Source organism: Tachyglossus aculeatus, chromosome 4 (assembly GCF_015852505.1).
Source record: "Tachyglossus aculeatus isolate mTacAcu1 chromosome 4, mTacAcu1.pri, whole genome shotgun sequence".
NCBI lineage: Eukaryota > Metazoa > Chordata > Mammalia > Monotremata > Tachyglossidae > Tachyglossus > Tachyglossus aculeatus.
In genome coordinates, this window is record NC_052069.1 from 60,785,868 (window position 1) to 60,799,118 (window position 13,251).

Consider the following 13,251-nt stretch of genomic DNA (forward strand, 5'->3'; position numbering starts at 1 on the left):
CAGGTAATACGCCTGGAGAAAAATATTCTAAATTATTACGACATGAGGAGCTGTCAATCGCAACTCAGGCAGAAGATCTCACAGTCATGATGGACGTGTTTTTCATCACTGGTCCAATGCACATTTGCAGCAAAAAGAGTGCTTCTAAATGCTGGACATCCTCAAGAAGGGAATTTAAAACATAGCACACCTGCCTATGGAATAATATGTATAATAATGATGGTATTTGTTAAGCGCTTACAATGTGCAAAGCCCTGTTCTAAGCACTGGGGGATACAAGGTGATCAGGTTGTCCCATGTGGGGCTCAGTCTTAATCCCCATTTTAAAGATGAGGTAACAGACACAGAGAAGTTAAGTGACTTGCCCAAGTCACACAGTTGACAATTGGCAGATCTGGGATTTGAACCCTTGACCTCTGACTCCAAAGCCCAGGCTCTTTCCACTGAGACATGCTGCTTCTCTAAACTATACATCTAGTAGCTACAACATAGGAAGGGTATAGTACAGCTGAAGAAGATACAGAGAAAGACAGATTTAAATTCTTCAGTCTGTTAAGAAGAAAATGGAGACAGCCTGTAAAAGAAGTCTATGAAATCTTAAATGGGGTGGACAGGGGGAAACCAGAGTTGTTATTTGCCAAATCTCATGCTTCAATTCAATGGATCACTATTTGAAGCCTGAGGGAGATAACCTCAAAACAAACTAAAGTAATGAGTGTTAAGCAGAGACAATTTGTTAAAGTTTGAAAATTTTGGTTAATTTAATGGATTATGAGAGAGAAGAGTGGGGTGAAGGGAAAGTTAGGAATTTAGGAGGAAAAACTGGGGATGCTAGCAGAATCATTAGAATGGATGTCAAGGATCCTAGCCATCTCTTGCTTCTTCCAAAGATCCTGTTGCCAATGTTGAAGAGAGTTTGGGATGGGAAAGATCTAGTAATTGCATTGCTAATGATCTTTCATTCTTGCTTTGGACGTATGTGAAGTGCTTGTAGTACAGTGCTCTGCACACAGTAAGCACTCAATAAATGATTGAATGAATAGAATGCAAGTATGGAAGACAGTATTGCTTAGTGGAAACAACATGGCAAGGAAGTCAGAGGATTGAGTTCTAATTCCAGCTCACCACTTGCCCGCTGTGTGACCTTGGACAAGTCACTTCACTTCCCTATGCCTCATTTGCCTTATCTGTAAAATAGGAATTCAGCACACCTGTTCTCCCTCCTTCTTAGGCTGTGAGTCCCATGTGGGACAAGAACTGAGTCCAATCTGATCTCCATATATCTACCCCAGCTCCTAGGACAGTACTTGGCCCATAGTAAGTGCTAAACAAATTATAAACATATTATTAGTAATCATAATAATTAATAATAATAATTGTGGTATTTGTTAAGTGCTTACTATGAGTCAGGCACTGTACTAAGCTTTAGGGTGGATACAAGCAAATCAGGTTGGACACAGTCCCTGTCCCACGTGTGGCTCACAGTCTCAATCTTCATATTACAGATGAGGTAACAGTCACAGAAGCGTAAAGTGACTTGCCCAAGATAACACAGCAGACAAGTGGTAGAGCAGGGATTAGAATGCATGACTTTCTGATTCCCAGGCCCATGCTGTATCCACTACACCATGCTGCTTCACAAGTATTAGTAGTAATAATAGTATTTTACCAAGGTGCAGTAGAATTGCTATGAAGTCTTAGCTTACGAATCAATGATAGTTACGGAACTGCTAAAAAGTATTCCTATTATCCTCACTCCCAAATGGTGGATTTAACCCTCACCTCCACATACTTTACTATCAAGGTTTCTCTATTATAGAATGTTTTCCCAAAAGGCCAGAACTATGTATTAGCAGCAAATTTTAGAATGTCCACATTTATAGCTTCCATTTTCCTTGACACAAAAAAGATCCACCATTGGGCTTCGGTATCCCACATCACCTTTCCTGACTTGTTATTTTGCTCATTGTTTTGACCCTTAATCTTGAATCTATGGACATCAATTCATTCTTGCCTTGACATAAGCATTAGCGGCAAAATGATTGTGTTTCATTCTGACTTTATAAAATCACCTCCCAAGACTGAGTTTGAAATTGTTAGGAAGTAGCATGCTGCTGTTAAGATGTTATGCAGAGACCAGTGGGTGAGTGTTCTTTAACAAAAAATCATTAAGAAATGCTACTGATGTGCAAGTCAAGAGGTATTTTGCGCACTTTAAAAAACCCTGAATTTAAAAACCCTCAGAGAGCCCCATCCAAATTCAGAGCTCTCCTGGATAAATATACTGAAAAAAAATTAGGTCTCTGAGGAAACATCTGCCTAAAGCTTGACAAGCAAGAATCTGAAACTTCACTAGGTCGAACTCTTTTTTTTAACTGTACAAAATGAAACCTTTAAAGCATGGAAAACATATTTTTCATCAGCTGCTTATGAACTAGTTTCAAATGTACTCCCTTTAATCCATGTGTTCTTGCACTGCTAAATTCAGTAAAAGTATTCATCCCTCCACCTTCCTATCTTCCCATTTCTGCCCCCGCCACCCTTTCCAGACAGTTTAGGTCAAAAAAGGACAATGTCCACAAAATAATCCTTTCCAAAACTGTACCCGGCCACAAACAAACCTGGCTAGTGTGTTAACTCAAAATCCCAGCCAAAGAGGCATGTCTTTTTAAACACCTCTTTTCAGACATAATGGACACATTCAACGCCATGCACCATCCCATTTTGATCCAGATTGACTCCCACCCTTATCAGCTAAGCATTCTTTGTCTCCAGATTGTCCATAACAAGGCAGGAAATGACATGGAAGATACTTTATTCCAGCTCTCTGGGCTTCTACTGTAGTTGAATGAGTTGCATTATATCTATATTGTCAGGAAAGTTTTGAACATGGAAGCCCAGGTTACTTTGAAATTGGGACAGAAATGAAATTTATTCAATATGACAGTGAATTTACTCAGACTCTCCATTATTAATTGCAGATAACATCTTCAATGCCAGATTGTCAATGAACAATTTTTAACAGAGTTGGTTGACACATTCTCAGCCCAGAACAAGTTCACAGTCTAGAGGGGGGCACAGACATTAATGCAAATAAATGAATTATGGATACATGTTGTGGGGTCGAGGGACGGGTGAATATAAAAGAAACAAATCAGAATGATGCAGAAGGGTATGGGAAAAAAGGAAATGAGAGCTTAGTCAGGGAAGGCCTCTTGGAGGATATGTGCCTTTAAATAAGGCTTGGAAGATGGAGAGAGCAATTGTCTGTAGGATATGAAGATGGAGATCATTCCAGGCCAGAGACAGGATGTGGGTGAGAGGAAGGTAGCGAGATAGATGAGATGGAGGTACAGTGAGCAGGTTGGCATTAGAGGAATGAAGTGGGTGGGCTGGGCTGTAATAGGAGAGCAGTGAGGTAAGGTAGGAGAGGACAAGGTGATTGAGTGCTTTAAAGAAGATGGTAAGGAGTTTCCTTTGTAATGTGGCTGCCTTTCCTAACAGAACTGGTTGTCTGTTGGAGGCCTCCATCCCCTGGCCTCACTGGAAGAAAGTGAAAAGTTCCCTATATGACAGTCTCTTTGATGTTGCTATGAAGTTACTTATTCAACCTTTTTCCAGAAAGAAGAGATTAAATTACTTGAACATTGGTGGTATCATTAGTGAAAGTTTGGGTCAGATATTTGGTAAATCAGTAGCAAGAATATCCTTAAAACAGAGAAGCATATCCAAGAGAAGTCTAGTAACTAGAACATGGGCTGAGTGTCAGAAGGACTTGGGTTCTAATTTGACTCCACCACCTGTCTGCTGTGTGATCTTGGGAAAGTCACTTCACTTGGCTTCAGTTACATTATCTGTAAAATGAGGATTATTTCTATTAGACCTATGTGGACATGGTCTGTGTCCAACCTGATTAACTTGTATTTACTCCAGCGCTTCGTACAGTGCCTGCCATATATTAAGCACTTAAATACTGTAAAAGAACAAAGAAACCCACACACATTATCTAACCTTGGCTTCACTGACACTGTACTCTCCTGGTTCTCTTCCTGTCTCTCTGGCTGCTTCTCCTCAGTCTCTTTCGCAGTCTCTTCCTCTGCTTCTAGCAGAGGCTGTCCCTCCAGGCTCTGATCTGAGTCCCCTTCTACTCTCTATCTGTACCCACTCCCTTTGAAAGCTCATTCTCTCCCATGGCTTCGACTACCACCTCTGTGGATGATTCCCAAATTTGCCTCTCCAGTTCTGAATCTCCCCTTTCTGTAGTCCTGTGTTTCCTCCTGCCTTCAGGAGATCTCTACTTGGATGTCCCACCAAAACCTCAAAGTTAACATGTCCAAAAGAGAACTCCTCATCTTCCCACTCAAACCCTGCTTTTTCTGTCACTGAAAACACCACCACCTTCTTGTCTTACAATCTCATAACCTTGGTATTAGCCTTAACTCATCTTTCATTCAACCCACATATTCAATCTGTCACCAAATCTGGTTGGTTCAACCTTAAAAAAATTGCTAAAATCCTCTCTTTCCTCCCCATCCAAGCTACTATCACATTAATCCAAGCACTTATCCTATCCTACCTTGATTACTGCATTGGCCGCTTCACTCATTCATTCATTCGATTGTATTTGATGAGTGCTTACTGTGTGCAGAGCACTGTACTTAGCACTTGGGAACTACAAGTTGGCAAAATATAGAGACGGTCCATACCCAACAATGGGCTCACAGTCTAGAAGGGGGAGACAGACAACAAAACAAAACATGTGGACAGGTGTCAAGTCATCAGAGTAAATATAAATAAAGCTAGATGCACATCATTAACAAAATAAATAGCATAGTAAATATGTACAAGTAAAATAAATAGAGTAATAAATCTGTACAAACATATATCCAGGTGCTGTGGGGAGGGGAAGGAGGTAGGACGGGGGGATGGGGAGGAGAGGAAAAAGAGGGCTCAGTCTGGGAAGGCCTCCTGGAAGAGGTGAGCTCTCAGTAGGGTTTTGAAGGGAGGAAGGGAACACTCACCTCCCTGCCTCCTGTCTCTCCCCACTCCAGTCCGTACTTCATTTGAGTGCCCAGATCATTTTTCTACAAAACCGTTCAGTCCATGTTTATCCACTTCTTGAGAACTCCAGTGGCTCCCTAGACTGTAAGCTCATTTTGGGAAGGAAATGTGACTAAAAACTGATATACTGTACACTCCCGAGTGCTTAGTACAATTTTCTGCACAAGGTAAGCACTCAATAAATGCCACTGATTGACTGCCCATCCACCTCCCCACCAATCAGAAACGTTTTTACCATTGGCCTTAAAGCCGTCAATCACCTTACCCCCTCCTGCCTTACCTCTCTCTTTCCCTACTACTACCCAGCCTACATATTCTGCTGCTCTAACCAGTTTTCCTCAATCTTGTCCATCTCACCTCTTGACCACATCTTCCCTCTGGCCTGGAGCTCCCTCCCTCTTCAAATGCAACAAACCACTACCCTCCCCACCTTCAAAGAATTATTACAGTCACATTTACTCCAAGAGGCCTTGTCCAGTTAAGCGCTTATTTCCCTAACTCTAAATCCCTTCTGTGTCCCCTATTGCACTTGGATTTGTACCATGTTAGCACTTGACATTCACCCCAGGGACATTCACTACCCAGAGCCCGTTGTTGGGTAGGAACTGTCTCTACATGTTTCCGATTTGTACTTCCCAAGCACTTAGTACAGTGTTCTGCACGCAGTAAATGCTCAATAAATATGATTGAGTGAATGAATGAATCTGCAATTCATTTTAACATCTGTGTCTCCCTCTGGACTGTAAGCTCCTTGTGGGCAGGAAATTTGTCTACCAACTCTATTGTAGTGTACTCTCCCAAACACTTGGTATAATGCGCACAGCAAGCACTTAATAAATATCACTGATTGATTGAGTCACACCTTATTGTCTAGCATTGGTAGGATAGTGAAGGTTCCACTCTTTCTCTGGGGTGCACCCAAGAGTCTCTCTCATATTCACTAGCGGTGGTGATTACAAGCTGATGCATGGCATATTACAAACTAAACGGGAGTTTTTCCTCACGGTACAGCATTGCCTTCGTGCCCCTCAAAATCTCCCAAAACAGCTAGTTTTCAGTATTGTTTTGCAGCATTCATTCTATCCAATTCTTCATGGAATCTTCCTTTCTCATTTGTATTCATCATGGTGGAGCCTAGGCATTGATAATGGTAGCATACTGTTTCTATTTTAGTAGTAAGCATAGGGTCATGCAAAACCAGTTATTTCTTGTGAAGATTTTGTGGGCTACAACAAAGCGTCCCTTTGGTATTCGTCAACTTCTTGACTTAAATTAGATTTCAATACTTTATTAATGTTCACTTGGAGAGAGATGCCCAGTTTTAGTGTGTGCAATTCACAGTGAATTAATTATCTCCCAACATCTGCAGTGACTATATCAGGCTACAACATCTGAACTTTCTGGGTGTTTTGCAGGTGGCTCTCATTCATTTCCTGAAATCATCTGATAACTTTTCCCAGCAGGCTAAGCAATAACCAATGCTGTGTCGATCTCTACACAGAACCATTTCAAGTTCAGAATAAGAGAGGGTGCTGCTGGTCATTACTTCAGTTGTCTTGACAAAGCTGGGCTCATTTCCATGAGCCTCACCCTCATCAAAATGCCATTACTCAGGCAGAAATTAAATGAGAAGGAATCACGATTCTTGAACTCTGGACCTGAAGATCCACATCTTACAGTGAATCAAGTTATATTATTATTACTATTGTGCCATCGAGTTGTTTCTGATTCATAGCAACTTCATGGATATATTTTCTCCAGAACACCCTATCCTCTGTCATAATCCACAACCTAACAGTTCTTCCGTTATCGTTGCCAGGGTCTCTGTCCATATGGCTGCTGGCCTGCCTCTTCCGTGCTTTCTCTGGACTTTTTCTAGCATTGGTGTCTTCCCCAGAGAATTAGTCTTCCTGATTATGTGTAATGATTAATGATTAATTTTAGAATCAAGTTCTACACTGACATATAGTCTTTCCCCCTACACTGTTCTCTCTTTACAGATTCAGACATATGGATTTTTTTTTAAATATCAAATTCTCAGTGCATGGGAGAGGGAGGAGGACTTTTTTTAAAAAAATACAGATATGTGGTCTGAGTTCTAGGTTCCAACTGTCTTGAAATTTTGGTAACCCAAATAGATCACTTGCACCACCTGTCTTTGGTGGTAAAACAAATACTCTGAACATTTCTATATCCTGATAAATAAGAAGCATATTATATCTGTTGCTTCTCTCTAGACTCTAAAGCTCATTGTGGGCAGGGAATGTGACTACTAACTCTGTTGCATTGTACTCTCCCAAGCACTTAGTATAGTGCTCAGCACACAGTAAGCACTCAAACTCCATTAATTGATTGATTCTTTTCTGAGACAAGAAAAGATTCTTCTCCCATATCTTCCTTCCTTCTGTTCACTGATTTGTTTATCCCTCAATACAATCCACACCATTCCCAGTCTTCAAAGTAAATCTTTTGCCAGATCACTTGAACATACAGCATCAACTATGGTAGAAACAGAGGTCATTTGAAGAAACCTTCACATAACCACCTCAGTCTGAATTTCATGTATCTTGCTGTCCTTTATTTCTAGCCTCATTTAAATTCTTGTTTCCTCTGTCATTTCTTAGAAAAAAGAGGTAAGGATAATTTAAAATATTCATTTTAGAATCCTGGTGTTCTTTTTTGGTTGTTTTTTTTTAATTTCCTTTGGAGGTGGAGGCTTTATAATTAAACACAAGTGTCAGGTTACACTATCACAGCAAAACACCACTTTGATTATTTGAAATGCTGAAGGCAAATGAAAAACTCTCCAGTCTATAAATAACAGACCTGCTTTATTTACCTTTGCAGCTCCCTTAGCACAGCTATGTCAAGTGTAAACCTTTCTTCAAGACATTTACTGAGGAGAGAAACCTTCCATTTCTACATATATATCACTGGAACCTAATGACCAATATAATAGCAACACCTATAGAGCACTTAAAGTATCAGTGGCAACTCTAGATGTGCCCTTTCAGATAACTTTCCCATATCCTCCTATATAAATTGAATCCATCTATAGATTCCTTTTCTCACAACCTCAAAAATGTAAGAAAGAAATAAGTGGGAGAAACCAAGGTGATAGAACTCACACTTCCATAGAATGTTGTAATTCAAAGAGTGAAAGTGCTTAACAAACTGATAAAGCAGAAATTGCACTGCTAATTAAGCCTTACTTCATCCCTTTGAGGTGGGACAATGAAACCAGATTTAAGTAGGCTGACCAAATGCCCTAGTTTAGATAAAGACAGTCCCAATTTTTTTAAAAAAGTTGGCATGGGCAATTAAAAAAATATAAACAAAGGTCCCAAAATTGGGAACATATCTGATCTGCCAATCAGCCTTCCTAAAAATGACTTCCAATTGTTCCTACTAACACAATGCTTGGACACATCCAAGTTGAAGCATGCTTACTTTAGTCTAAGATTCCGACAGTCCTCTGGGACTTTAATCCCACTCCATTTTATCCCTGTTGTGCTCACAGGGAGTGAAGAAAAAATTTCACAAGCTTGGTGCCCTGACTTCCCCATTTTCAATAGAAATATTTTTGTTACTCTATAGATAGTTCTCAGAGAAACTTGAAACCAGACTTCAAAATGTACCGGATATATCAAGTTATATTGCAGGATATGATCCACTTTGTCGCTGTAGATTCCATTTTTAAGAATCAATAGGTTTGAAAAATCCTAAACTGAATTTAAGGGAAAAGATAAAGTCATAGAAACTCTGTGTGGTTAGGTGTATGCCAAATTATATGCATAATTTAAGGCAAATACATTTTAGCATTAGTCATCTGCTTACTTTAGGCTAAAAGGAACACACTGACTTTAGCCTAAAGGTAAACTAGAGTAGAGATCTATTGGCTTTTTAAAATACAAATATAGAATATGGCAAGTTTGACTTTATATATACTGACAATCCTATTTGGTCTGGACAGAAGATTTTGAAAGCTATATAAAAAGAGAAGATAGTCTTCATCTCATATTAAACTAGATTCATTCCTTCTGGCAGAGATGAGGGAATTCTGCACAATGAGCAACAATCCCTTATTAGGTTCAGATAGGCATATCTGTTTCAGCTCCACATAATCATAGCTGAAAGATAGATTCAGGGCTTGCCTATGTTCCTTCTGGTTTTTCTGAAGTCCTTGTTCCTTAAATACAATATATTCTCTATAACTTCCTTCACACATGCACTTTATTTCATCCTACTTGTTTGAGAAAAGCATAAAATCATGGCAATTGGAACATTATTATTATATTTGTTGAGCTCTTACTATGTGTCTAGCACTGTTCTTTATGTTGGGGTAGATAAGAGTTCATCAGGCTGGACACAGTCCCTGATCCACATGGGGCTCACAGTACATGTTGAACATGTCTTTTATACCCACTTATAGGATAACTCTCAAATAGACAAGGGGGTGAGTTTTGAGCATAGAAAAGTCACTGGATTCTAACGTTTTTAAAACTTTTGGAAGGCAGGTTTGTAAACATCTGATTTATATTCAGGACCAAACAAAAAGGAAAAAACATCTTCTATTTAATAAATGGTATTTAATTAACTATTGATTTTTTCTCAATTATTCAAGGCCAGCAATGATCAATATTGACGGAACAGTTATTTCACTACTAGTGACCACATGAAAAGAACCATCTCACCTAAGGATCTCTTGCACTGAACAAGTGATGTGAGCTTCTCTAAAATTAACTGAAGCCACTGTAGTCAATGATTGTTTCATAATGCTATTATAAAGTGAACATCTGCTTAAATTGTAAAGAAAAGGGGCTATTTTCTGGATTTAGCAATTCCCAACCCAAAGAAAGATGGCAATTTACTTTGAATCCCATACATTATTTTCATAAAGTAAAACTCGGGTTTTCATTTTTTAATTAAAAACTTTTAAAGCATCCCTGTATTGTATTATTTGTTAATAAAATCATCATGGCATTTGTCCTTATGATGAGTCAAGCACTGTTCTAAACACAGAGGTAGAAACAAGTTAATCAGGTTGGACACAGTCCCCATCTCAGCCTCACAATCTATAAGTAGGAGAGAGAACAGGCATTCACTGCCCATCTTACAGATAAGGAAACTGAGGCACAGAGAAGATAAGTGACTTGTCCAAGGTCACACAGCAAAGTGACAGAGCTGGGATTAGAACCCAGGACCTATGACTCCAGCATCATGCCCTTTCCACTAGGCCACGCCTCTTCTCTAAAAATAAATACTATTTAAAAAAAACTAAATTAAATTAAAAGATATCCATGCATGTTCAGACCAGAAATTTGATCAGCAGGATTCAGTATTCACTCACGACATTTACTGAAGAGTTCATGTGTGCTTTTCAGGATGTGTCAGTAAATTAGAGTTTCATGCATTATCAGCTTGCAAAGGAATTTTTGAAGGGAACAAGAAAGGAACGTGTTTTAAGTATTGTCTTTAGGCCACTTTGCTATTAACTAGGAGCTAAAGAAAATTTCTCTGTCATGATTCTTCCATTCATTCCACACAGAATTTATGATAAGCATGTGAGAAACATATTTAAAGATCCCAAATGTAAAACATTTTTTAAATTAATCCAATTTGTGATATTTCATTTTTTAATTATTAAACTTAACTTTTGGGCTAAATCAATGGGGACCCCATGTGGAATTGGAGACAAACGTTTTTGATGCAGGATCTTTTCAATGTGGAACATTTCCAGGGTATTTGAAAAATAATGAAATGATACAAACATTTATGAAGAATTACTTTTTCTGCTCTGCCTCTTGTAAAGTGAATTCTATAAGTTGAATGCTTCAGCAGCATATGCTGTTTGGGGGTACCGCTGCCGCCTTTAATATTATTGTTTTGCATTTTCTTTGATTCTTTTTAACATTCTGCTAATTCTGTGGAACCTTGATTATCGAATTATCTAAGAATTATTGTGGATAAGCAGAATTTTCCAAATATTCTGGAGTTTTTAAATGGAAAAGATGGATGACAATGCCCATGCCTGAATTTTTAATAATCCAAATTTAATTATGTGGAGGTGTTAAACTCGATTTATTAAAAAAATTTATATACCAAAGTTAAGATAATCAGGGTTTGACTTTCTGCTTATTATAACTACTTGAAATCAAAGTAATTTTCCAAAAGTAAGAAGACAATAAAAGCTGTTGTAATCAGTCAATAAAGGATCACAAAAGGCTTTTTTCTGCTCATTCTTCCAGTTATTGATGCATTCCTTACATCTGTCTGTCTGCCTGTCTGGTATAAAAGACAATGGTATCCCCCACCCTATGGTATACGACTTCCTTATGTCATATCTTCCCCAAATGTTTAATGTTTTGTTTCCCTTCTGGAACATTCACGCACACATGCCATTCAAAGCAATCATATAGAGGATGTCATATCCTAAGAGCCTTGATGAACCCTGCCTTCTTTTTTTTAATTTCAATAATATTATCAGCAATACCCAACTACTCAGAGATTTTGTAGCAGATACTGCCTCCTTAAAAATCAGTCCAAAAATTGTCTAGATTTATAAGAAACAAAATTGCTAAACAGTGGGAGTCAAGCTACTTTGTATAGCCTTAAGTGGAAATGATATTCTCCAGAGGTACAGCAGAACTATATAGAAAATAAGATGGGATAAAAAGTACAATTATTTCCAAGTACAATCGAAAATGGAAGTCACATACTTGGTATATGTCTCAGAGACAGGATACAAAAATCAATGTTTTGTGGGGTTCTTTTAAAAAAAAAAGTTCAAAGTCTTCCGTGCCGGATGGACTCAAGTTTATTTTGCCTCCTCTTTTATTTTGCAGCAAATGTGTGTGACAACGAACTACTGCACTGCCAGAATGGAGGGACATGCCACAACAATGTGAGGTGCCAGTGCCCGGCCGCCTACACTGGCATTCTGTGCGAGAAGCTCAAGTGCGAGAAGGAGACCGGGGGCTGCAGTATTCGTTCTAACCAGGCGGCCCATTCCCAGGCTCCGCTCTTACTGCTGACTTCTCTGCTGGGAACCGTGGGGCCATACCTGCTCTAGGCTCCTAGTGGCCCATGGCCTCGAGTTCAGCTGGCTGGCCGGACTGTGGAAAAGGAAAAACCCAACCTAAGCATTTGCTACTAACTTAGAAAATTACTGACGCACACACACGCACACAAACACACGCGCGTATATATCTATAAACTAAGGAGGCCTAACTGAACTAAGCCATATTTATCCGTTGTGGACGGCAGTTCGAGTCAAGACTGTTAATTTCTGACTCAAGACAAGTTGGCAGCCGCTGATATTATTACTACAAATCACGATGACGGCTGCAGAGCTTATGCTGGATTGAAAAGGCTGTGACAGCCCCCAAACAGGAAAAAAAAAAAAAAAAGACACACAAAAACATTTGCTCCTCTAATATGGTGCGCTTCTGTACCTCTGCCCAGTGTGTGGACCAACCAAATAGAGGCATTCTTTGCTGTCAGTGCATTGTGGATATAAGGAAATCTGTTAAAGCTGCCATATTGGCCTGCTTCAGTCCCTGAGTCCTTCCCAACCTGTGCTTTAGTGAACGTTGCTCTGTTACCCTTGTTGGTTGAAAGATTTCTTTGTCTGATGTTAGTGATGCACATGTGTAACAGCCCCCTCAAAAAAACAACAACAAAAAAACACAAAAAAATCCCCAAGCCAGTTATATCCTTGTATATCTTAGCAGCACTGTGTCAACCCCAGTGCTGATGCACACCTACTTTTCAAGAGTGGCTCTAGGAACAAAAAAAAAAAGTGTATTTATCCTTTTGTATTCAAATGAAGTTATTTTTCTTGAAATAATGTAATATGTAGATTTTTGTATTATTGCCAATTTTAGTTTATCAGACAATCTGTTCATGTATTTTATCCTATTCAAATAAGAATTACATTTGATTTTGTCCTTTTTTTGGGTTTTGTTTAATTGTGCAGAGATTTCTCTGTATGGGCAACGTGCTGGCATCAAAGAATATCAGTTTACATATATAAAAAGTGTAATAAGATTCCACCAAAGGACATTCTAAATGTTTTCTTGTTGCTTTAACACTGGAAGATTTAAAAGAATAAAAATTCCTGCGTAAACTATTTGGGGAACTTGTATTGCAATTTCTTATGGTGAAAGAAGAAGGCAACAAGCAGGTTAC

General features: G+C 38.9%; 1 protein-coding gene across 8 annotated transcripts in view; it reads left to right on the forward strand.

The window, feature by feature from the left end:
- Positions 1–13,192, forward strand: part of NTNG1 (netrin G1) — a 316,974-nt gene extending 303,782 nt beyond the window's left edge. For all 8 annotated transcript variants that reach the window (XM_038746005.1, XM_038745999.1, XM_038746002.1 and 5 more), the window contains one exon: positions 11,907–13,192. In XM_038746005.1, coding sequence (XP_038601933.1) covers positions 11,907–12,133 — 227 coding nt within the window. In that variant the 3' untranslated portion in view covers positions 12,134–13,192. The remainder of the gene's footprint in view (positions 1–11,906) is intronic.
- The last annotated feature ends 59 nt before the right edge of the window (positions 13,193–13,251 follow it).